We start from the raw sequence: 27,690 nt of genomic DNA on the forward strand, positions 1-27,690 counted from the left end.
GGTTTCAACCACCATCCCTTTCTCAAAAAGGCCTTCTCTCCCTACCATGGCCAGCCTCTCTCTCTTACTTTATTTTGTCTACGTCATAGTACCTGTCAGCTCCAGAAATTATTTGACATTATTTACTTTTATGTCCGTTGTTATTCATTCCCACCAGAAAGTAACTCCCTGAGGACCGGGACTCTGATCTACCTTGTCCACTGCTATGTCCCCATTGCCTAGAAGAATGACTGGCACACAGTAGGTGCTTACTATTGATGAATGACTGCCCAGGCAAGTTTCTGTATGTTCTTCTGGGTTTATCTATAAAATAGGAATAATGATATCTGAGATGCCTACCACATAGGGGGAGGATCAAACAAAAGAGGGCCTATAAAAATATTTACAAGCTTCGAGCTGCTAAACAAGTGATATTTACACTATTGTTTGTTGTGTGATTATAGCAATGAACCTCGCTGAGCCTCAGTTTCTTCACTGGTAAACTGGAATAATAAAAGTATCTATTTCATAGGGTTATGAGGATAATATGTAACATATATAATAAGCATTTAACACAGTGTCTGCCATATATTTTAAGTGTTTTTTTTTAAAAACAGCCTTTTTATCAATCCAGTAACACAACCACAATCCTAGATCACTGTTACAGGCTTCCTGGGCTTTCTGGTTCAAACTTGCCTCTGCTCATCTCACGTACTTTATAGTTGGGCTAATTTTCCTGTACGAGTGATTTTTACAAAGGAGAGGCTCAAAAAATATTTGTTGAATGAATGAAGAAAGGGAGGTAGGGTCAGTGAGTAAACAGACATATGTATGTCATGTTCAGGACATCACTTTAATACTCCAAAACCAGTGCTTCCCAAATAAAGCCCCAATTCCAAGGGCCTTGACAACTTCACTGTTATCTGTGGTTCCCAGTTGGTCCCTGTTTCCTTAGAACACTCCACTAAAAGTACCAATTCACTCATGTCCATCTCAAGTGTCTGTCTGCTGTCCTACATTTGGACCACTCCTTCTGTTCCTTTCTGTCTGTCCCATGCCTGACTCACTTTTTTTTTTAATTTTATTTTATTGAGTTACAGTCAGTTTACAATGTTATGTCAATTTCCAGTGTAGAGCACAATTTTTCAGCTATACGTGAACATACATATATTCAATGTCGCATTCCTTTTCACCGTGAGCTACAAGATCTTGTATATACTTCCCTGTGTTATATAGTATAATCTTGTTTATCTGTTCTATATATGCCTGTCAGTATCTACAAATTTCGAACTCCCAGTCTATCCCTTCCCACCCCACCTCCCTCTTGGCAACCACAAGTTTATATTCTATGTCTATGAGTCGGTTTCTGTTTTGTATTTATGTTCATTTGTCTTTTTCTTTTCTTTTTAAAAATTCCACATATGAGCGATCTCATATGGTATTTTTCTTTCTCTTTCTGGCTTACTTCACTGAGAATGACATTCTCCAGGGACATCCATGTTGCTGCAAATGGCGTTATGTTGTCAGTTTTTATGGCTGAATAGTATTCCATGTGTAAGTATACTATATCTTTATCCAGTCACCTGTGGATGGACGTTTAGGCTGTCTCCATGTCTTGGCTGCTGTAAATAGCGCTGCTGTGAACACTGGGGTGCAGGCCTGACTTGCTCTTTCAACCTAATCTCCTCTGTGAAGTTGTGCAAACATCGGGCTGTCCAGAAGTCTTCTGTCTCCATCAGCAAACTGCTGTCTGTATGTCACCTGCCATGTCTCTGAAACGCCTTTTTGCATGCTCATGAGTGGTCTGTATAATACAGTGTGCACCCCCTCCCTGCAGAGCCCCTCATGCTCTTTTCTCATTTAGCATATACACAGCACCTCACTTAAAGGTCTGGAAGAATATTTTTTTTTAAATATTGTTACATTTTTATTAGCAATACACACATCGTCCCTCGAGCATAAAGGTCAAATATTTGCAAACATAAACAGGATATTTTTAACGAACAAGAAGAATCATAACTAAATGGACACATTTTTATACGCTATCAAGGGATGTGCAAGTCACTTTAATCACATGATTGAAGACCAACAAACTGTAGTTGAAAATATTCTGATTTAAAACTTTCATTTCTATAAATGAATAAAGTCAGGTTTTTAAAAACATTTTTTATTGAGATAAAAAAAAAAACCACACAACATAAAACTTACCATTTTAATCATTTTTAAGTATACACCAGAAGAGGAACTTGATAGCATAACTTGCCCACGAGCTAGCTGGGCACTACTTGTATTGATATTCTAAACCATCTTGCTCAAAATTAAAAACTATGGTAATTAAAACACTGCATGTACATCTGTCTAGATCTTAGTTTTCAAATTACCCAAATCAGGTCAAAGTAGCAAGGTGAGGAGATCTGCAGCTGGGAGTTATAAATAATTTCAAAGAGAATATAGAGAAACTTAAATGTGAATGCACCCTAATGGTTTTCCTTCCTCTTGGTCTTTTTTAATTTAATTTTTAACAGTTAATTAATTCATATGGTTTAAAAATTTTTTAATTATGAAAAAGTTTTCAGTGAAGTGTCTCCTCCCATTTGTGGCCCATGCACCATCCACCGACCAGGTGGCTGCTGGGATTAGCTCTTTCCAGAGCCTCCTCTTGTGTATAAAAGCAAACAAGAATCTATACTCTTATTTTCTCACATTTTGGACAAAAGGTAACATACTGTCAGTACTTTCTTCCACTTACTTATATAGAATGGTGTTTTCCTATATTGGTACACAGAACATGCCCTCCTTTTTATTATAACCGCTTAGTATACTCTATTTTGTATATGCACCATACTTATTAACATCATCTCTTCATGTCTTTTATCATTTAAGGTTAGTCAACTTTTTGCACTGAAATCTCTGGACGTGGTTAGCTACATAGTGGAAACATTAAATATCAGGTTTTTAGTTTGCTTATAAGAGTAGAACAAGCACTCAAGCTAAGTCATTCAGAGGCATAACTGCTGCTGGATTATGTAGTCACTAGACGACTGTTATCAGAGAAGGTCAGTAGGACTGGATTTGGGGATGAGGCAGCGGGAAGAGTGTGAATCTTTTCGAGGAGAATGGCACAGAAAGATGTACAGATGTCCATTTACAACTTATTCATGGAAATAACACGACAGCTTATTAATAAGACTTATATATTATTTTATTAATTACATTTGCTTTGTAGTCCAGTTTAGAATGTCAAAGAATCGTTATCTCTGGAGAGCCTGCCATGTGCCATGTGTTCTTTAAGCACTATGTTACATACTGTCACAAAACTTCCAGTTTTAAAGGTCAGGAAAGTGAGGTGAAGAAAGGTGAAATAATTTGTCAGACAGCATACAGGAAGTCAGTGGCAGAGCTTCAACCTGACTGCAAATGTCTAAGTCTAAAGTCCTATGGTGCACATACCGTGCTGTATGTAGTTCATAGATTATGTGCAGCTTGCTGCTGTGGTTTGTATCCGTCAGGGTCCTCCAAAGAAACAGAACCAGCAGGGTAGGCATGTGAGTGTGAGTGTGAGTGTGAGTGTGTGTGTGTGTGTGTGTGTGTGTGTGTGTGTGTGTGAATGTACAGAGTAGAAAGAGATTTACTACAAAGAACTGACTCAGGCAATCAGAGTCTGGCAAGTCCCACAGTCTGCAGGGTGAGTCAGCAAGGTGGAGACTCAGGAGAGCTGGTGGTCTAGTCCCAATGCAAAGGCCAGGAGGCTCAAGACCCAGTTCCAGTCCAAAGGCAGGGAAAAAACAAAATATCCCAGTTTGAAGGCCGTTAGGCAGGGAGAATCCTCTCTTACTTGGCAGAGGGCCAGCCCTTTTGTTCTATTCAGGCCTTCACAGATGAGGTCCAACCACGTCAGGGAGGGCAATCTGACCTGCTAGGTTAATCTCATCCAAAAACATCTTCACCCTCATCCAGAGTGACGTTTGACCAAATATTTGGGTACTCCGTGTTCCAGTTGGGTGGACACAAAATTAACGAACACAGAGTTGTAGGAGTGTGTTACCATCACAGGGAGTACAGCCTTTGTGTCCTCCCTGTAGTCTACACTCTGTCCCCCTGACATCAGGTTTGCAGAAAACTGAACTCCATGTGTTATCTATGAAACACTCATTTTCTTATCTGCTTTTTGACAGAATATAGTTCTTAAGTTCTTGGCAATTGAATTTAAAAATTACCTCTTCTATTAAATAATGTATACAGTATGCAAAACTCCTAATTCTTATTTTTGCAATATTGTATTAAGCCCTGGTTTAAGCAGCTTCATTTTTACTATGCCCTACGCTGCATGGAATAATCTATGGTGGCTGTCTTGAATAGGTCTTTTACTGAAGAAAAGGCAAAGGAGGAGCGAGAGAAGGAAAGAAAAAAGAAGTCAACAAATAAATAGGTCACACCCCACCCGAAGCTTGGCCTGCCTCAAGGGCAGTGCATTTGAAACATTCTTTGCCTCTGCTCCTAGGGCCTTACAGAAACTCATTTATGCTCATTAGCCTTCATCAGTAGGTCTTGCCAACATCCAGCATTTTTTCATTACACTCATTTTTCAGCAAAATCTCATTAGCTGAAGAAACCAGGCAGATGCTTTATATATCTCAATTCCAACTGGAGACACTGTACCCAGAGTATTTTTCCTGCTAGAGCCAAGTAACAGGCTACGGCAGTTTGAACACAGGCACATCCTGACTGGAACACACTGGCATCTTGTTCTGACATTTCCAACCAAGCCAAAGCAGCACCGTGGAGAAAATTAATACGGAAGCAGAGGAAAGGTAAGTAGAAATATCTGAGGAATAGCAACAAGAAGCACGGTTAAAAAGCTAAACGTGGCTGAGGAGTAGAGGTGGCCTGGGAGAAAATGGCCCTTTAGGGTCCCTGTATTTATACATTGCATTAGTGACTATATAAGCTTTTTATTTAAGAGGAAAACAGATGAATTTTTAAAAAGTATTCCCAGACCTCAGACACACAGTTTCAAATGCCCGAACACATACATCAGGCAATGTGTTTTTGAAAGCAATCCTTTCAACGACTACAATTATCTTGGAAAAGAATACTGATCAGCACTTTGTCACAATAAATTGACTTGTAACACTGTTTTTACTCCTTTTTAAGCACTTGCTGTAACTGGATGTTTCTATATTTTTATCTTAAAGAGGTGACTGTGCTAAAGGTCTTGTCTATTTCCTGGAAACAATGCTAAAATGACTATGTGAGCACCAGGAGAAACCCTGACTCATGGTGCTCACTCAGCTTTAATCACAGCCATCGGGAAGAACAAATGATGAGAAATTTCCAGAAACACAACAGGAATGATCAAACACTGGGAAAGACCGGTAAAATGAGGGTGAGACGGCAAGGCAGAGGCAGAAGGTAGAGCACAGGTTCGACAAGTCTAGTCGTTTCCCTCTAGGGCTTCTGTGTCATTTCAGAGGCCCCCAGGTGTTGGGATGCCACCCGTGAAAGGCCTCCAGTGGGAAATAAGCAGAAACCAGCTGTTGAGAATCATGGGAGAAATGGAAGCAAGTTACAGCAAGCCAACTTACTTTTGGTTTTTCTCTTTGGATGCTTGTACTGACTACATCAGTTCTCTGGTGTCTGGGTTGAAATGTCAGAGGTGGTAGGGGCCATTTTTACCATCTGTTGTGAAGAGTCCACAGGAAAGACTTGGTGGCAGGATTCCAGTTTAGTCAGGGTGGCACACGTTTGAACTACTTTTTATGCTGAAATTCTGCCTAAGACTTTGTCTGAAAAATGGGTTTCCCTGATAAAAATCAGTAACCCACCTGAAGGATGAGAAGTCTGAGGTCCAGATAGGGGAAATGGTCCAGGTCCTGTAGCAAGTTAGCGGCAGATCCAGAAATACAGTCCAGGTCTCTGGACTAACTTGGTCTGGAGTTCACTCTGCTACGTCAGACTGCTTCATCCTACCAGCTGTACAGTAAACTTTTCAGTGCCCGAGAGAACTGCCAAGTGCATGGCTCCACTGATGAGTGCAAATGAGTGGACAGGACACGTGCAGTTGTCACAATGTGAATGCCACCTAAGAAAGTGGTTTCGCAGGGGTTAAATGACAAAAGCCTGTGCCACCTTCTCTTTCAGCACTAAAGGCTCTTCCCAAGAATAAAAAGACTGGGCTAATTAGACAGTACAAGGGAGAACCTGTGGCAAGATCTACAGCCGCTGGGTTAGAGACCAGACAGCTACAGAGGAACCCAGCAAGCTCTAGGCTCAAATGAGTGTTTAACTATGTAGAGCCATCTTCCCTGGTTGAGGCCAAATTGTTCCTAGCGTGTATTCTCACTGAGGACCTGAATTCGGAGGAGACAGGCAACTGTCGCTTTTAGTAGAAAAAACCTAAATGTCTTCCAAACTGATGAGATCACAATTCAACAGATTTGTGTACTAGAAACGCTTCTGCCTTTGAGGGCTTGTTCAGCTGTTCATTCGTCCAGACATCATGGTAGACACCAGGCAGAGTAGAAAGGTAGATGAAACATTATCCTTATTCTTGAGGAACTCACCATATAACAGAGAAGACAAACTATACATGGAGTTCGGGGGGCTATAAATACAATGCCCCTAACGGGTGCTTTGAGGGCAAGGGAGAGAGCATTTAATTTAGTTTCAGAGAATTGAGGAGGACTTTATAGAAAAAGGTATCTGAGCTATAAGAATAAAAACTCACCACTAATGAATTTATTCAGTAAATTATTACCTTACCTATTATGTGTCAGACAAATAAGACAACGTCCTCTCATGAAACTTACATTTCAGTGAGGGTGGGGGAGACAGATGAATACAAGTAAGTAAATAAAATACACAAATAATTAAATAATTTAAAAGTGATAAATACCATAATAAATGTAAAGGGTGATCTAATAGAGTAGCTAGAGGCAGGGCTATTTTAGATTGATGGTCAGAAAATAATTCTCTCAGCAGGTGCCATTAAATCTGAGACTGAATTCAACAACAAAAAGGAACAAGATCTAGTAACAAACACTCAGAAGGAACAGCCAAGGCCCTGAGAGGAAAAGACTTCAGGTGTCTGAGGAACTAAGGGGAGACCAGTGTATCAGAAGCATAATAGGCAAGCAAAAGAATGGTAAGAGATGAGGGTGGATAAAGGCCCGGCAGGGCCTTCTCAGGCAGCAAAGCATTTGGCTTTCATCTAAGGGGAAAAGACCCAAGGTAATTTACATTTTTAGAACAATAGTACTAAATACATACATAGTACTTCTTATGGGTCAGGTTCTGCCCAAGAATTTTATATATATTAACTTATGTTATGATGGCTGCCGTACAGACATGGTTTGCAGAAGTCAGACTGGACACAAGGAGATTAGTTGGAGGGCACAGCTGAGAGATGATGGTGGCCTGGGCTATGGTGGTGGGAATGAAGGAGGAGCAAGCAAAAAGATTTCAGGAATATTTAGGAAACAACAATGACAGGACTGGATTGGGAAGGGAAGAAGTATATAGGTACAGAGGAATCAAAGATTACTGCTATGTTTTTACAGAGTTTGAAGGAAAAGGGAGTGCTCAAGGCTGCTGAATATCTTTGAAGGCAAACAGATTAAAGTCTGAAGAGAAATCGATGGATTTATCAATTAGGAGGTCATCAGTATCCTCTCGCGTGTGGTTTTAGTAGAGTGGTGGTATAAGCAGTCAGACTGCACACAGTAAGGAGTGCCCAGGACTTGAGGAAACGGAGATGGTCAAGCACTTTTCTAAGATGTTTGAAAGGGAAAGAAAAATGGGAACATGAGAGAGGGCCCTGAGAGAAGGGCACACTTGAGGAAGGTTTTTGTTTTGTTTTGTTTTGTCAGGGGACAATTAAACATCTCTACAGATTCAGTGGAAGAAGTAAGTAGAGAAGAAGAGGTTGACATACAGAAGAAAGAATGGATATCAAAGCAGAAGAGGAAAAAGGTGGAAGGAAAAAAGTTGGGTGAGTTAATGCCTAGGAATGAGGGGTTTTCATCACTGCGTGGGATTCAAAAAAAAAAGATTCATTAGATGGATCTTACAATGTTATATTAGTTTCAGGTGTACAACACAGTGGTTCAAAAACGTTTATACTCATTTAAAGCTACTATAAAATACTGGCCATCTTCCTTGTGCTGTACAACATATACTTGTAGCTTATTTATTTTATACATAGTAGTTTGTAACTCCTTATTCCTGAGTTTGTAACTCCTAATTCCTGACCTCCATTAGCATAGTTTTAATCTTTATTTTTATAGACCCTTCTGAGAACTTAAAACTCTATCTCCCACTTTTAACAATTTTGACCTAGTGCAAGTGAGGACTCATGCTGTATCACACAGGGCTATTTATTCTCCATTGCCACATCTACATACTCTTGGGCTAACTTTATTGGTTCCTTCAGTCTCCGATTAATGATGTGATTAGAAGAGTCATAATCAGGTTCAGTTATCTGACCGTGCCACAGTGTCCCTTTCATCTCAGTAAACTATCTTGCTGTCCAAGCCACAGGCTCCCACAATGGAAGACATTTTAAATAAGACTGGGGAAATAATAAGATGCTCACAAAATTAATTAAGGAGAACTATAAAATACGAAGATTTTCTCATGAAAATTCATAAAATTTATGAAAATTATTTATAAAGTTATATGAAGATTATCTGCACTGTATGAATATGGTCTTCTCCTAAAACTCTGAAAGTGACTTGAAAAGATACATTTCTTAGGCATTATACTCTGAGAGTTCTGAGTCAGCACCATTCTTACAAAGTATGGGATGCAACAGGATAATGTAATTTGAGAAAATACAATAGACAATTCAGTTGTATTTAGGCCAAATGAAAACTATCAATATAGGGCTAAATTTTAAAGTGGAACTACATTCCAGATTTTAACAAAAGCACCTGTCCAAATTAAAACACTGGCTTATATATGCATAGGGGACAGTCAATAAAAGACATACAGGACAAAAGGTCAAATACTCAAAATTTAATTTTTTTAAGTTGAATATAACCTAAAATATATATTCAAATGGCTCCTTACTTAATGAAGCTAATCCTTCCTTTATATCCTTTCCAATCCTTTGCAAATTCAAATCTTATCTTCTGCAAAACAGCCCAACTATAATGTTTAATCAAACAGGAGTTATAAAAGTTTCTATAAGAGGTATTTTAATATATAATGATCATTAATAAGGGCAAACACCCCCAAACCTAAAAAAAAAGAAAAGAAAAGAAAGAAAAGAAAAATTTTCCAATGTCAGAGAAAACAAAGGAACGACAAACTAACGGTGGTTTCACATTCTTACTGGTAAGTGATTGACTGATAAATGATTACTTGATGGCCTGGGTAGGAAGCACTGTGCTAGTTGTGTGGGAGATGCAATAATAAAAGACATGCTGGTCATGACTACCTGCCTTAGTCATAATTTAGGGATGATGAGAACCTAGGAAAATGGCATTAACAATATAAGTCCCACTGACAAAGATTCTTCACCTACTCAAACCTCAGTCAGGCTCCTGAAGCTTCTCCTAGGCTCATCTTGGTGCTTCCTTGTAAGTTCAGTTTTAGCAAGAACGCTGCTAACTCCATTTAAGCAGAACCCGCACACTCAGTATCTATCTGTTCATCCTCCATAACTGATCGGGTTCCTCATTCACCCTCAATCCCCCAAGAGATAGCTTATCACCCTGGCCTGTCTTCAGCAAAGAATCCTATTGGTTGGTTTAGCCAGAATGCCCCTCATCTGTGATATTTCCTCTTAGTAATTTTCCGCCCACTGACCCTCACCCTGCTCCTTGGCTATAAATTCCTTCATGCCAATGCTGTATTTGGAGTTGAGTCCAATCTCTCTTCCCCATGTAAAATCCCACTGCAGTGGTACCTATACCTAGTATGACGGTGCTGAATAGTCTGGCTTATCATTTTTAATAAATAGAAATAACATGAAAAGTAACTATGTAAAAATGAATATCAAATAAGGCTGTAATGCATAGTAATAGCCAAATGTTGAAAATACAATGTTTTTCTCCAGACTTTTTAGGATTTTTCTCATTCTCATTAATGAGAAAGTAGTATTATTTGTAAAATAAGTTATTTGGAATAAAGTAAAAATTGCAACAATATTCATTTAGGTCTTATAACCTAAATGCATCAGACATTTAAGAGCTTTACATACACTGATCGCCATTTAATCATACATGACCACCATGAGTTGGGAAGTATTATCCCTAGTTAAGAGATGAAGACAGTGAGGTCTAGAGAGATTAATTAAATTGTCCAAGGTCACAGAGTTAGTCAGGAGAAGAAATCAGTTTTATAGCTAGGTCTGTATGATGCAAAGCCGCTATACTATGTCACCTTCTTAAAAATAAAAATTTATTATATATATGTGGTATTCTTTAATCTTCAGGAAAATAATTTGTACAAAATTTTATGCACCTGTATTTTCAGAAAACAAAGTATGAAATCCCTCTTTCTTCATTAATTTGAAAAATGAGAGACCAACAAGTATGTATGTTTTTTAACTCAGATCTGTATAAATATATACATGATTTAGTAAATAAGTACTGACTTTCATCCTAAAGTTAGAATCTTTGCAGCTTAGAAAATAAGCTCTTATGACCAAAAAGCATTCTTTTCATATTGGCCTTTTCTCCAAAGACTGTCAAAGTAGATCAATTCATTTTAATTGGCATATTAAATGTGCTAATCTACTTCTCAGATTCAAAGCTTGGGTGTCACTGAAAATGATAAACATGAAACTGGATTCTCTCAAGGGTGCTTCAACACACATGATCTGCTCTACCATGATGATTATGCCATAAATGTAAAATACCGCTTCAAGTAGGTAACCAAAAATACTCGTATTTTATTCAGAATGATGGCAAAAAGACCTGGGACTCTCGAAGGATTTCATGAGAGTACACTGTTCCTCAGCAGGTGGGGCTCCCAAAGCCCAGTCCTCTGGTTGGCAGCTCCTTGTAATACGTATCATTAAGTACGAGGAGGTCAGAGTAGAAATAAAGGATAGGTTTTTCTTCAAAGATCAACAGACCTTTAAAAACTGTTAGTAGATTCAAAATAAGGGGAAAAAAAGGGAAGTAGTGAAGTTCTATGTAAATAAGAAATTTATTTATATTTATGAATAAATAGGATTCTTTTTTCAAAGTAAAATGCCAGAATATAAGTGGGCTCAGTGGGTTGAACTAGAACAGGGGCACAAATTGAGACTCATAGTAGGTTCATTAAAACAATACTTGGGGGGAGGGTATAGCTCATTGGTAGAGCGCATGCTTAGCACACACATGGTCCTGGGTTCAATCACCAGCACCTCCATTAAACAAACAAACAAACAAACCTAATTACCTTCCCCTCCCTCCAGAAAAAAACCCCAATACTTGATCATAATATTCCTCGTACATCTTTCTTCAGGACAAAAACCCTTGTTTTCTCACTTGGATCTATTCTTCCTCTTTATTTCAGCCATGACTATAAGAAGTTTTCATCTTGTAGATGAAATATTTTATTATATTACATGCCTATTATTAGAAATTTTCATTTTAGTAAGTTTAGTGGGTTAATTAGAATGGTGCTATTAAATTTGTATAAGCTCTTTTTTTTTTTTAACTTCAAGTTTAACTTTTCCCAGTTCTAGATATTTGAGATCAAGGCATTTAATTTTCACTGGCTCTGGTATAAATACTAGTTGATAGGAGACTCTCATTTCCCTTAAAGACTGCAGACAGTATTCTGATGAGGCCCTCTGTGTAGCTGTGGCATATGCAGGCCAGGCTTTCAGAAGCATTTTTGATGCCTTGACTATTTTATTGTTTTATTACGATAATCATAAGAACTTCTGTTCAGTACTCAAATTCATTCCCATGCTTGTAGATAAATTTGGCTTTTTGGTCCCACACAAACACTTTCTTCTTTTGCCAAGCTGATGAAGTAGAGTTTCTTTTAATTCTGTAAGTAGAAATTATGTCTCAAACTAGTTAAACTATTTCAGAGCATTAGAATGAACAAATAAAACTGAGCCTCGTGCAAAATTTCCTTAAATCACCTAAGATTAATAAATCTTTAAAAACTGTGAACAGATATGAAACAAGAATATAAAAAGGAAAGAAGGTATAAATCCATATTCTAGGAGTGCTATGTAACACATCTACTAAATTAGGAGAGGCTTATAACCTGTGTTGGACTGCAGCAAATTCACTTCCTGAACAGATGGTCTCCCACCATTTAATCACTCTTTAACTTCCTACAATCTGGCTTCTGGGCACACTACCCACTAAAATCACTCAAAGGTTACCAATAACCTAGATCATGGAAGCCACTAGCAAAAGTGCTAGAAGGAGATTCATGAATCAAATCCAGCCAAATAATTTTATAGATTAGAGAACTACACTCCATAAACATTAAGGAGATCTTCCCCAGATTACAATGTGGTGAGCCATGCGAGGTCAAGCCACCTGCACCTGACTTTCTTCCCGTGCCATACTGTTCCTGCCAGCCACCTAGGTAGTCAGCTGTCTTGAACCACCATCTCAAAGTCAAAATTCTCCATATGTTCAATCCAATGATACTATTCTACCTTCCTGCTAGAATCTTTTCTCCTGCCTTTCCTTGAACATCCCTTTATTCCACCATCTGCATTACCTGTATCCTGGCAAAAAACTAAGTCTCAAGCCTAGCCTTCCAAAATTGTCTGCTCTCATTGTTTCAAATGAGCCATGTTCAAGAGCAACATGACTTGCAACTTTTCTTTTCATTAACTGCTGGGTGCCTCAGTTAACTACCATGCCTGCATTGGAACTATCAAAACGCAAATAATAATAGCTAACGTTTGCTGAGTGATAAACTATAACCTAGGAGCTCTTCTAAGCTCTTACCTGTATTAATTCATTTAAATCCTCAGCAACTCTATGAGCTACTACTCTGATTTTACATGTGAGGAAACAAAGGCACACAGAGGTTAATCAGCTTGCCCATGCTTCGATTCAAACCCATACAGTGTGCCTCCAGAGCCTGTGCTCTTAAATGTTTTGCTAGGCAGAATGTCCAGCTTTATGAAATCTCGACTATTTATATTCTTGAATATTAAAATAGCATTTTCATATCAGAGTGTTTTTTCCTATGACTTTTCCTTTGATATGAGATGGATTTATTTATGTAAAACTTATCTTGCATTCAACATCTATTTCAAGAAACAAGTTCAATTTTTTGCAAATTGCTTTATAAATAAAGAAAAGAAACCCAATTCCTGGCCAGTCTTTTGCTACTGCCTGTTAAATATGTTAGTTTCAGACAGAATTCTGCAAAATTTAAGACGGTATTCAGTTTGTCTTCCCATTGAACCAGGAATCTTCTGTAGGTTGATTAGTATATAACACACATTTCAAAATAAAGTCCATTTGCTCTAGAACTCCAGAAAGCTCCCAGGTGCTATAAAAGAATGTCCTCTATAAGGTCACTTATCCCCAGTGGACAACTGTACTACAGAACACAATGAATCCGTGAAATGTACGTGGTCAGCTGCATACAGTTGCTTCCAAGTATGAATGAGTAGCAAAGGCTGGAAGCAAACACAGTCTTCAAGCAACCTATCTCACACCCACAGGGCAGAGGCTCTGCACTGCGAACAGTGTAAGTCTCGCACACGGACAATCAGCAGGTAGTCAGCACCAGAGTCTCCTGGGCAACAGAGAACGATGGACTCCCTCACAGGAACAAGTTAGGGTGAAAGAAGCAGGGGTGTAAATGCCCAAATAAAGAAGCTTGCTAGTGTCTGAAAAGTATTTTTCTTTGGATAAGGAAGAAGGAACTCCATAATAAAATTAGATTGTTAGATTTGTGGAATAGGCCTCATCCTAGTGCTAACAGAGAAGAAAGTAACCATTAGACCCTTTTAACGTGATAAATGGTATATATAATGAATCCCAAGCATACATTTTGTACTGATGTGACATCTTTGCATTTAATTTTTCAGATCCTTTCCACAGGCCTCTCAGTGTTCTAAGGCACAGGTGCATCTGTGATTTAGTATTGAGTCAGGCTGTTCAGGAAGCAAGCCATTTCCTCTGTTAACCCCTTCATACCATTACGAATCACTGCTTCCATGTCTGCCATCCCTTCCCCCTCTCCTTCAGTTAACACTTCATATTCATTCGACCTCTTGACAACTGTGTGACCTTTGAAAAATTACTCAACTGTTCAAGATTTGCATTATCTATCTGTAAATCAGCATGATAGCATTTATTTCAGAAAAGTGTTAAAATCAGACATAATACATATTAAATAGTTTGTGCAGTGCCTATAAGCATCAGGAGCACACTCAGTAATGGTTATTCTTATTTTCTCTCACTTCCTTTCTCTGGCCCTGTCAAATGCCAAACTAGACGGATAGAAGACAAAGAAGAATAAGACACATTCCCTGCTCTGAGGACCTGGCCAGAGGCAGGCATGTAAACCAACAACTACAACAGAGTGACAAGTGTTGTAACATGGAGGATGCAAAGGGCTACAGGAAAGCAGCCTTACTGTCACAGCTTCTAAACCCACAAGACTTGTTCTCAGGAAGTAATGGATAGGATGACTGCATAATATGGTCTTTTGTATAATTTATCTTTTTCAAATCAAATGTGACATAAGAAAGTGGGGGTAAGTGGAGCAGGCATTGTTATCCTATGTATAAGAATAAAGGGCACATTAATGTCAGAGTTTGGTAAAAATTATTTTCTTTCACATGTGTCTTTACCAGACAATTTGAATAATTTTGGCATTTAATTTACTTGGTCTGCACCTAGTTGGGGACATCACAACTGTTTAATGAATATCTACTCTGCTCAAATCCTAGTGTTAGGTTCATCAACCAACATCTGAAGAAGCGTAAGAGTGTGGCTGGAGAAAAGAAATTTAACAGAAACGAAGAGCTAAGACTCCAGTGTGGAGAGTGAGGCCCGGGCTTCTAGTTCTAGAAAGCAGAGTGCACTCAATTCTCACTCCTCTCCAGACCCCACAGAAATGGCCATAGAGTTGTTAAAAATAAACAAAAAAGACTAAAACCGTGGGAATAAAGAAAAGGAGAAAAAGGGCCATATTAAATAAGGTATTTCAGCACATTTCCGTGTAAAAGATGGCAGATAGAAGTGCATTAATGAATAAAGCAGAGCAGAGGAAGCTTATATAATCAGAGAATGACCATAATGCTGCCACCAAACAGGGGCCCTGAGGGTCACCTGGTTTGAAGATATCAAGGAGGGCATTTGGGAGAAGTAGGGCATGACACAAAACTGATTAAAGGCCACAGTGGCCAGCCTCAGGCCCCACACAGGGAACCACAGTCAGGAATAAAATGGGATTTTTCTCCTAATGGATTGAACAAACTGGCTGGGGGAGTTAATGCTTCTAGTGTTGGCAACAGGTGCCTCAAAGTAAAGCCCTTCACATTCTGGCATTTGGCAAGGGTGATGAGTATCTTGTCTGTTCCCCACCAGATCCCCAAGAAACAAAACTCTCAATCACATCTTCCTCACCTCCTGTTAGGGTCAGGGAAGGGGGTGAGGAGACTTATTTAATACACTGAGAAAATCAGACCATCTATCACCTAATATTTGAGGATCACCAAATATGTGACAACATAACCAAAGAAAGAAAGAGAAATACCACATTAATAAAACACAAAAATTATCTTGGTTATTATGCTAAGTGAAATAAGCCAGACATAGAATGGCAAATACTGTATTGTACTTATATGAGGTACAAATAAATTCATATAAATGCACAAATTCACACATAAATGTATGTACATATTATGTACATATAAACACATAATTTCATAGATACAGAAAGCAGAATAAAGGTTACTAGGACCTGGAGGGAGGGGAGTCGGGGGAGTCACTGGTTACTGGATAGAGTTTTTGTTCGGGATGACAAAATGTTTTGAGTGTCGATAGCAGCAATGGTTATACAACACTGTAAATGTATTTAGCACCACTGAATTGTACACTTATGAATGGTTAAAATGATAAATATATAATGTATATTTTTACCACAATAATAAAAGGAAAAAGAGCACTCAGGAAATTCAAGAAATGGTGCTGTGACAATCGGATATTCACACGTAAAGAATGAAGTTGAATGCCTGCCATATACAAAAGTTAACTCAAAATGGAACAGAGACTTAAATTTAAGAGCTAATCCTATAAATTTCTTAGAAGAAAACATAGGCATAAATCTTTGTGATCCTGGTTAAACAACAGTTTCTTAAATATGACACCAAAAGCACAGCAACCAAATAAAAAAAAAGCTAAATTAAACTTAATTGAAATGGAAAATGTCTGTGCTTCAAATGACACCATCAACAAACTGGAATGACACTTTACTAAGTGGGAGAAAATATTTACAAATCACAGAAAGGACTCATGTGTAGAACACATGAAGAACCCTTACAACACAATAATAAGAAAACAAAGAACTCAATTTAAAAATGAGCACAATATCTTAACAGACATTTGCCCAAAGATGAGCATACATATCCATCCATCCAATAAATACATGAAGAGATGCTCAGTGACTTTAGTAACTAGAGTAACTAGGGAAATGCAAATCAAAACCACAATGATATATACCACTTCTTACACAAAAGAATGGCTATAATCAAAACGAAGGCTAATAACAAGTGTTGACAAAAATGTAGAGAAATTGGAACCCTCATATATTGCTGATAGGAGTGCAAAATGGTGCATTCACTTTGAAAAACAGCCTGCGGTCTGCAAAATGTTAAACACAGAGTCAGCATGTGACTCAGCAATTCTGTCATATCCAAGGAAAATGAAAATACATCACAAAAATCTGTACACAAAATTTCACAGTAGTATTAGTCACAACAGCCAAAAAGTGGAAACAACTCAAGTGTCTATCACCAGAAGAATGGATAAATAAAACGTGGTATATACACACAATGGAATGTTATTTAGCCATAAAAAGGACTAAAATACTGATACATGCTAAACCACTGATGAACTCTGAAAACACTATGTAAAGTGAAAACAGCCATTCACAAAATACCACATATTATATGATACATCCAGAACAGGAAAATACATATAGACAGAAAGTAGACAGTAGTTGCCTAGGGCTGTGATGGGGAGAGAGAGAAAGGCTGAAGAAAATGGACAGTGATTGCTAAAAGCTACAGCGGTCTCTTTTGGGAGTTGTGAAACTATTCTAAAATTAATTGTGGTGAATATATTAAAAACCATTGAATTTTTACACTTTAAATGAATAAATTATATAGGATGTAAATTATATCTCAATAAAGTTTCTATTAAAAATATACATGCTCAATAAATGATAGCAAGTATTATTTTTAAAATTACAGAAAAAAAGACTATTTAAGGAACAGAAGAGATCTAACCTTAATTTTCATTCATAGACAGACTTATGAAGATAAATTATCAATGAAAAAAAAAAGACTAAGTAGGAGCAAGATATCCTGGACTCAGTTTTCCTTCCTGCTCTAAGTGTAATTACTTACTCTGGGGATAATTCAATGGATAATGAGTAAAGGACTCTGAGAGCTGAAAAGAAGGCAGTAAACTGGGCTGGTTGAGAACCACCCTCAGGACCTGAAGAATGGCAATGTGGTGAGATTTCTGAGATCCCAATGTGCTGGGCTGAGCACCAGAAGAGTCCTGTAGCCCAAAACAACCAACAGGCATAGACCAAAAAAAAAAAAAACCAACAAAAACAAACAAACAAACAAAAAAACAACCAAAAACCAAAAAACAAAACCCACGAAAACAATAGACGTCTGTTCTCTTGGGCCAAGGATCTCCAGGAACTCACATTCTAAGGTCTCCAAAGATTTTTTGTTTGATTTTGTTTTGTTCAAAATCTCACAGTACTATAAAGTGTATCTACTATTGCTTACAATGAGTTTCTTTCTACTCCTCTAAACGTTATTTATAACAGGGGATTTGTTTTATTCTCTAAGTAATATCCTAAGCAATATTTGACAAGTGAGAGAGTAGTGAGGAGGGTCATCCCAGATGATACCACACTTTTTCAACCTCAGTCTTACCCCCAGGTACAAAAGTACTTCCCTTTTCCTGAAATGAATTTGCTACAGGTAAAGTTAAGAAAATCAACAGTTCTCAATTTAGTCCTCAATGTCTTGGGTCTGTAATGTGTCAATAGCCTGACGCATACTTGAAGGAGAGGGCCTTTCTACAGTTCTGGAATACTCCCCATTTTCTGGTTTCTTGAAATTTCCTTCTGCCATAACCCTTCTGTGTAGGAATCAGTTGATTCAGGAGGCCTGGGTTGTTTATAGCCTGAAAATTCCCAAGAAAGGCATGGATGGGCCCTTGTCTGGCTTCTTGGAATGTTCTGTCAGGTAAGAGTGTATCTGTGTGCCTGAGGCCTTGAGCCACTTTGTGCCAGTTTGTCCAGACGGTTTATGCTAACAGTGTGATTTATGGTGGACATCTGCTTTTCCTCTGACGGGGCTAGAGCTTGAATAACCAAGGTCAATCATGTAGGTGTCACAAAAAAGGCTTCCAGGACTGACCCTGGATGAAAACCCTGGACAGTCAAGCCTGAGCAAGCTTCCGTGGCTGGCAGCACTGTGCGTGTGCTGTCACACATCACTGCTGGGCAGCTGTCTTACGTGGCTCTACTGGGACAGAAGCTTGTGCTTGGTATCCTCAGGGCTTGCCCCATGTGCCTGTGCTGATTTTATCCTGTATAATTTCCCTGTAATAAACTGTAAGTAGAGCACCTTTTGAGTCCTGTGAGTCGTTCCAGTGGTCACTGGGGCTAAGGGTGGTTGAGGGGACCCCGATACATCTTCCTTCAAAGGCAGGGATTTCTCTTGTTTTGAGGAAACGTCTGAAATTTACTACTCTATTTACTTTCTCCAACATTTGGCAGGGTTTAAAGCATCTGGTCAAACCCCACAGATCAGTTAATGGTAGGATCTGACCAGGTCAGCCATGACTGAGAGGCCACTGACACCAGCATTTTAAGCGAAGGGCCATGTCTGACCTCTGTATCTCAACAGGCTGTGTCATCCAGCCCCAACGGTGGACGTCGCCATGCCAGGTCATGGCTACTGCTTAACCAGCTGAGAAAGTGGCAAAGGCACCTCCTCATTTTAGACACCACCACAGTCAAGCTGCCAGAGGGTGGGGCAATAATAGCACCCAGCAATTTTCTGCTGCCAACCCTCTCGTCATCTCCCTCTCACAAACGGTACACAACTATGCACAGATGTAATGCCCACACGGCTGCAGGAGAGAAGCACCTGTCCTTACCCTAGAGCAAGGCTTTAGCTAGGATGTGGCTCTGCCTGGGAGGGATGCCACAGACAGCAGCAGGAGCAACATCAGAAAATGATTTTAACATAAAAAATACACCTACAGTAAATGCTCTATAAAATTCACTCTCACTCACTTGAATTCCGACAAGCTTTCTTGCATAGGAGATAAAGAGCTGCAAATATACTGTATGTCAAAAATTACACATAACCCACAGCCCTCCTTACATGTGTCAAACACGAAGTAAGCACTTACATTGTTGACTTTGTGAGCCATGTGCTTTGATGTTCTCTGGTTCCCGCCCCAACATCTCAAATCTGTGACCAATAGGTCACTTTATTTTCTAAGAAAAGGCTTTGAGATTTCATCAACCTAGAGAAGTGGGTCACACATGTGAAATGCTCTGTAAACAATATATACTAATCTTAAAATGGCTCAGGGTCACAGCCCTGGGTAATAGGAAGTTAACTGTATTCTCTACATTACCATTTCTTTCAGTGAAACCACGTCTCAAATTTGTACAGAAGGTACACTTGTACTGCACTGAGACTAAGATAAAGGCCAAATCCCTGCTTATATGAGAGCTAAAAGGCCAGTGTAAAATTTCTATCACATATAACATAGGCATTTTATGTTCCTGAGAAAATCTTAATGTGTATTTACAAGTTTCCCAAACAGCTTCTCATCTGTAAATGCCTCAGAGTAACTACATGTTTTGTCGAGGACCAACAAAAGATTCAGAAAAATAGTATGACAGAACCTAGTAATGAGGTTAACTGGCTCTCCCTTTCTCTGATTAAAACAGGCACTGAGGGGAGGGTACAGCTCAGTGGTAGAACACATGCTTATCACGCACAAGTTCCTGGGTTCAATCCCCAGTACCTCCATTAAATAATAATAACAACAACAACAACAACAACAATAATAATAATAACCTCCCCCTCCAAAAATAAAACTGTAAAAAAAAAATTTAAAAAAAACCACCAAGCATTCATCTGTGTGTGTGTTATATGTATATTTTTAAAGTAAAAGGAGCATTTCAATTCTGTAAGCATATATTCTGTAAGTGCTGATGCTATTCTTATTAAATAAGCGTAAAGTGCTTGGAATCCCAGGCACACACTCAGATTCATTCCCTCTCGCCTCAGGCAGTTTCCACAATCCACAACATTTTCATTTTAATAGTCCTCATTACTGGTATTTAATACTTGAGGGTTTATTCAAGTCAACATCAATCTTGCTGATCCTGCAAACACTTATTTTGTTGACAAAACATAGTCTGAACCTATAGCTACTAAATATAAAAAAATTAAAAACTATTCCTTCACCCGACACATCACCGAGTACTAAGAACAACTCTGTCAGTCACTCAGTGCTGTCATGGAGACACAGCACTGGACAGACGTCAAGTACAGGGCCTTTCATGGTACACCACTCCCTTCAGTAACAGTGCCGTCTCCTCTATCCCCATGCTACCCATCCATACCACATCTTCTCAAAGACATTTGACACCTTAAAATCAACCACTGTGAGGATGAAAACATTTACTTGGGAGACATCTTGTTGGACACATCTGACTCATACTTCCTCATTAACAAATAGCCCTTTACCACAAGTAAATCTTAACTAACCAGAAGACAGAAAAGCCTCACCCTCAAAGAAACAACAAAAACTGATTTGAAATAAAATTTCTTCTTCAATTAAAGTTTAAATGTCTTTGGATGAGTCTAAATTAAGAAATAAAATATCTTTACCTGATTGGAAAACCTCATGCTCACATTACGTTGATTCTGTAGTGAGACATAACGATGAACGGGATCAATGTCTTTAGGACTGATTAATTCATCAGCTGAAAAAAAGAAAGTTAATGACATCAGAAACGCAGCTGTACAACATTGTAATCCATTACCTAGGAGATATAGCACACTCCAAGGCACATGAAACATCTTTCATATGCTAGGCCATAAAATAAGCCTCAATAAATTTAAAAGGATTAAAATCATACAAGGTATGTTCTCTGACCACAACAGAATGAAATTAGAAATCAATTAACAAAGAAGTTTAGAAATTCACAAATATATTGAAATTAAACAACACACTTCCAAACAGCCAATGGGTCAAAGAAGAAATCAAAAGGGAAATTAGAAAATACTTTCTAATATGCTTTCTGATGAGATGACTGAAAATGAAGACATAACATACCAAAACCTAGGGGATGTAGGTAAAGCAATGCTCAGAAGGAAATTCACAGCTATAAATGCTTACATTAAAATAGAAGAAAATTCTTAAGTCAATAACCTCCATTCCACATTAAGACTGCAGATGAAAAAGAACAAATCAAAAGCAAGCAGAAGGAAGGAAAAGTAAAGTGGAAATTAATGAAATAGAGTATAGAAAAAACAACAGAGAATATAAATGAAACCAGGCAGATTCTTGAAAAACTCAAAAGTTTACAGACCTTAAGCTAGACTGACCAAGAAAAAAAGAAGGAAAACTCAAATTACTAAATCAGGAATGTAACTTGGAACATAACTATGGACCTTGAGGGTTATAATACTCTGAACAAATGTATCACAACAGTTTAGATAACCTAGATAATATGGACAAATTCCTAGAAATACATACATTACCAAAACTGACTCAAGAAGGGATAGAAAATATGAATAATGTGTAACAAGTAGTGACTAAAACCTTTCATGCAAAAAAATTTCAGGACCAAATGAATTCATTGATGAATTCTGCCAAACAGTTAAAAAAGAATTAAATCTTTCACAAAATTTTCCAAAAAATAGTAGAGGAACACTTCCTAAGTCATTCTAAGAGGCCAGTATTACCCTAATACCACATCAAAGACACCACAAGAAAAGAAAATCACAAACCAAATTTTTTTCTGAATACAGACACAAAACTCCTCAATAGAAACACTAGCAAACCAAATCCAGTAATATACAAAAATGATTGCACACCATGACCAAGTTGGATTTATTCCACAAATGCAAGAATGGATTAACATCTCAAAATCAATTACTGTAATATACTATATCCATTGAATAAAGGACATAAAAACTACAGGATCATCTCAGTAGACACAGAAAAAAAATTTCTGACAAAATTCAACTTTCTTTCATGATGATAAACTAGGGATAGATGGGAACTTCCTCAGCCTGATAAAGGGCAAGTATAAAAAGCCATGGATACATGAAAAAATGCTCAGTATCACTAATTATCAGAGAAATGCAAATCAAAACTATGATGAGGTATCACCTCACACCAGTCACAACGGCCATCATTCAAAAGTCCACAAATGACAAATGCTGGAGAGGCTGTGGAGAAAAGGGAACCCTCCTTCACTGCGGGTGGGAATGCAGTTTGGTGCAGCCACTATGGAAAACACTATGGAGATTACTCAAAAGACCAAGAATAGACTTACCATATGACCCAGGAATCCTGCTCCTGGGCATATATCCAGGAGAAACCCTACTTCAAAATGATACCTGCACCCCAATGTTCATAGCAGCATTATTTACAATAGCCAAGACATGGAAACAGCCTAAATGTCCATCAACAGAAGACTGGATAAAGAAGATGTGGTATATTTATACAGTGGAACACTACTCAGCCATAAAAACCAACAACATAACGCCATTCGCAGCAACATGGATGCTCCTGGAGAATGTCATTCTAAGTGAAGTAAGCCAGAAAGAGAAAGAAAAATACCATATGAGATCGCTCATATGTGGAATCTAAAACAAACAAAGCATAAATACAAAACAGAAATAGACTCACAGACATAGAATACAAACTTGTGGTTGCCAAGGGGGCGGGGGGTGGGAAGAGATAGACTGGGATTTCAGAATTGTAGAATAGATAAACAAGATTATACTGTATAGCACAGGGAAATATATACAAGATCTTGCGGTAGCTCACAGAGGAAAAATGTGACAATGAATATATATATGTTCATGTATAACTGAAAAATTGTCCTCTACACTGGAATTTGACACAACATTGTAAAATGATTATAAATCAATTAAAAAAATGTTAAAAAAAAAAAAAAGCCATGGCTAATGTCATACTCAGTGGTAAAACATGGAATGCTCTGCCCTAAAGATCAGGAACCAAGACAAAGATGTCAACTCTTGCCACTTCTATTCAACATCGTACTAGAGGTCCCAGTAAGAAAAATTAGACAAGAAAAATTAATAAAGAGCATCCAGATTGACAGGAAGAAACTACAGTAATTAAGACAACATGGTACTGGCATAAAGATAGAGATCAATGGAACAGAACTGAGATTCCAGAAATAAACCCTTACATTATGGTCAACTGATTTTTGACAAGGGTGCCAAAACAATTCAATAGGGAAAAGAATGGTTTTCTTCCCCCACAAATAGTGAATATCCAAATGCAAAAAAAAAAAAAAAAAAAAAAAAAAGAAGTTGAACCTCTTCCTTATGCCATCAATAAAAATTAACTCAAAATGGATCAATGGATTAAATGTAAGAGCTAAAAATATAAATCTGTTTCAAGAAAATATGAGTAAATCTTTGTGACTTTGAATTAGACAAAATTATGACATCAAATTGTAAGTAACAAAAGAAAAAATGAGTTAAACTGGACTTTACCAAATTAACAACCTTTTATGTCTCAAAGGACACAATCAAGAAAGCAAAAAGCCCACAGAATGGGAGAAAATATTTGCAAATCACGTATCTTGTAAGGGACTTGTATCTTGAATACATAAAGAACACTTACAGCTCCATAATAAAAAGACAAATAACCCAATTTAAAAATGGCCACAGAGCTAATAGACATTTCTCCAAAAAGATACACTGATAACCAATAAGCACATGGAAAGATGCTCAACAACACTAGGCATTTGGGAAGTGCTTACTAAAACCACAATGAGAGAACCTCGTACCCATTAGGATGGCTTTAATCAAAAAACAGACAAGAATAAGGGTTGGAGAGATGTAGAGAAATCAGAACCCTTATACATCGCTGGTTGGAAGGCAGAATGATACAGCTCCTTTGGAAAACAGTCTGGAATTATCTCAGATGTTAAACACAGAGTTACCATATAACTCAGCAATTCCACCCCTAGGTATATACCTAAGGGAAGTAAAAATACATGCCAAACAATAACTTGTACATGAAAGGTTATAGCAGCATTATTCAGCCAAAAAGTGGAAACAACGTAAATGTCCATTACCTGATGAACAGATAATCAAAAGGTGACATATCCATACAATGGAATGCTATTTTGCCATTAAAAAAGAACAAAGTGCTAATACATGGATGAACCTTGAAGACAGGCTAAGTGAAGAGTCAGTCACAAAGGCAATACATTATATGATCTGAGGTATATGAAATGTCCAGAATAGGCAAATCTATAGAAATAGAAAGTAGATTAATGATTGTCTAGTGCTGGGGGAAAGGGGAAGTGATTAAGAGGTAAGCAGGGAGTGACTGCTAAAGGGTATAGATTTCTTGTGGGGTTTATGAAAATATTCTCAATTTGATGTGGTTACGGTTGCACAAGTCTTTGTGAACAGGCTAAAAACCATCAAACTGCAAACTTTAAATAGGTGAGATATGTATAAATTATACCTCAGTAAAGCTGCTCTAAAAATAATGTGTTCGAATCCTCAAGGAAGGAAATCAGCTCACTGAGGGAAGACAAAGTATTTCCTAAAACTAAAGAGATGTCTGATAATGGAGCGTTTTCTATGGGGCACTGACTTCAACTGCTGCTGTGCTATACACATGGAAGCCCTTTCCATGTGGTAGTTCCTTGTGGTCACTTTTGATAAAATCCGAGGATATAACAAGGAAGGCAATTTACAGTGTTTGGAAGGGGAGGGTGAGAAGAAGGGACTAAGTCAGTGGTTCTCCGCTGTTTTTGCTCTAACATACCTCAGAGAGACCCACTGACACCTGAGGCTCACTGTAGCAGGGATTCTCCATGTGCCTGGAGGTGGCTATGCTGGGAAGGGATGGCGGTGGGGGAAAACCCTGAAATGTAATTCTGTATAACCTCTTTAGAGCACAAGTTGGCAGTATCTATGCAAATTTAAGGCAAGCACAATCTGACCCAGCATTTGCACATTCTTTGCAGCTTCTGGAATGTTTCTCACTGTATTTCTATGCTGGGGTAACTTCAGGGCACATGGGCAATGTTATCCAATAGACAGAATCACCAAAGGTGGTTTCAGTAACTCTTGGAAAATGTTTTCTGTAATAATAAAAAGTGATAATAATAGAATAACAAGGAAAAAAAAGTAGCACAGCCACACTGCTGCCTCTGCAACAGCGGCTGTGGCAGTACTCCTATAGCACTGCCTATGTTCCCGGCATTGAGCACTTCACATACATTAATCCTCACAACGCCCTTATCATTTTACAGATGATGAAATGAAGACACTGAGTGGTTAAGCAATTTGCACACGGCTAGAAAAGGACATCGCTTAGATTCAAACACAGTAGTAGTCTCTCTCTGGAGCCTGGGCTCTTAATCACATACTAATCTTGCCCTTTAAGAACACTGACATTCTATACAACAGACGGAAAAGATAATCAGGAGGAGGAAAAGATAAACAATTTAGACCTTGATATGTTATCTTTTTCCTACCCAAATCAGGGAGGCACATTATAGAACATTCTTCTCTCTCTCTGGAAAAAAAAAATACTTTTGCAAAATTTAAACCAAATCAACAAAGGCTTCATTATGGCAAATATCGACATATAATTTCAATTCAGTTTATCTTATGATGCAGGGTTATTAGTACAGTGATATAAATAGCAGCAAATTATTTCCCTATCTTAATTGTCTGATCATTGAGATGTGAAAAAATTTTCACTACCAACAAGTGTTGTACATAACTAATGTTTCACTGTTATTCTATAGAAATAAAATTGTATCTTTATTATTTTGTTATTTATAATGACAGATAAATTAAGAAACCTTATATTCTTGGAAAGCATAAAGGCTAAACTATTAACATTGATATGAATTAAACAGTTAACCAAATCTTTTGAAAAAGCTTATTTCTTTGTACTTTCTTATTTCCCTCTTTGCACTACACCTGTGTATCTAGCTTGAGTATCAACTTACACCACGTGCTCATCTGTAACCACAGGCTGTATGCCTCTTATTCGTGGCTATACCCCACCACCTAGCACAGCACCGGGCATATAGTAGGCATTCAAGAGACTTAGTAAATAAAATAATAAATTGGTGGGTTAACAAATTTGGGTGTATTATTGGCCATAATCATTACTTTAATTTCCATAATGGTAAAAGTGACAAATACTTTAAAAGGTCAAGTTAATAGACATTTTCTTCCCCCACTGCACTGATTTTTATCATTCAGGAGGCAAAAACAGAGCTCTTCACTGTGCCAATTCCAGGGCACTTGTTTCTGGTGAAGACTGACAGACCTGAAAGAACTCACAGCTGACCAACCACAGAATACTTAAAACAAAAATAAAGAAACAAGGATAAAAAAGCAATGGCTTTCCACATTTCACAATACAGTACCAAACTTCACAGATAATCAAGCATTCCTATAAATAGGGACAGCTGTCCTTAAACCCTCAGAAGACAGATTAGGTTCATTAGTATTTGCATTTTTATGTACAGAAAGGTTCATTAAATATAACCTGGGTTTACCTCAAATAATTAATTGTTGAGGATAAAAAGAAAATATTAAAAATAATTTTTGGTTCTTTAATGAAATGACCATTTAAAGGAAATCTAACAGAGAAAGTAATTTTTTTTTTATCATGACACCAAAATTACACAGGACACACTAAAATGGGCTCAGCAGATACTTTATGGGGTAAAATTATGTGCTTCAAAGCCTAACTGATTCTTAGCTGCAATGACATACATTAGTAAAACATGTATTAAGAAATGAGCTATGGAAAAAAAGAAAATGTAGATCCTCACCCTCATAAATTTTACCAAAAAATTCCAAATTTATATGTTTTTAACTCAACTGATTAACAGAGATGACATCTAAATATATAAAGATTTTAAATTTCCTTCATGAAAAAACAGCACAAGCAAAGTTTAGGGGTAAAACAAAATAGGAAAATATAGAGAGGTTAAGTACACCTAAGGTATAAAACATTCATGCAGACTGATAAGAAAAACCACAAAACCAAGGTTAAATGGGCAAATAACTAGACAACTCATAGAGGACACAGAAATGACTAAGAAATATATTTTTGACAATCAGCATGCAAATAGAAATAGGACACAAAATAGTATCTTACTAGGTTAGCAAAATTTCTACTTTTAATGAGCATATTTAATGCCACAAAGACTATGGTTAACACAGTCACCCTGGAGACTCCT

At 37.7% G+C, this 27,690-nt stretch overlaps 1 protein-coding gene across 4 annotated transcripts in view; it reads right to left on the reverse strand.

Moving 5' to 3' along the window:
- The window catches only part of PHKB (phosphorylase kinase regulatory subunit beta), a 164,428-nt gene that overhangs the window by 50,895 nt on the left and 85,843 nt on the right, over nt 1-27,690 (reverse strand). For all 4 annotated transcript variants that reach the window (XM_031458514.2, XM_031458512.2, XM_031458513.2 and 1 more), the window contains one exon: nt 21,083-21,177. In XM_031458514.2, coding sequence (XP_031314374.2) covers nt 21,083-21,177 — 95 coding nt within the window. The remainder of the gene's footprint in view (nt 1-21,082; nt 21,178-27,690) is intronic.

The sequence above is a fragment of the Camelus dromedarius genome, chromosome 9 (assembly GCF_036321535.1).
Source record: "Camelus dromedarius isolate mCamDro1 chromosome 9, mCamDro1.pat, whole genome shotgun sequence".
Lineage (NCBI taxonomy): Eukaryota > Metazoa > Chordata > Mammalia > Artiodactyla > Camelidae > Camelus > Camelus dromedarius.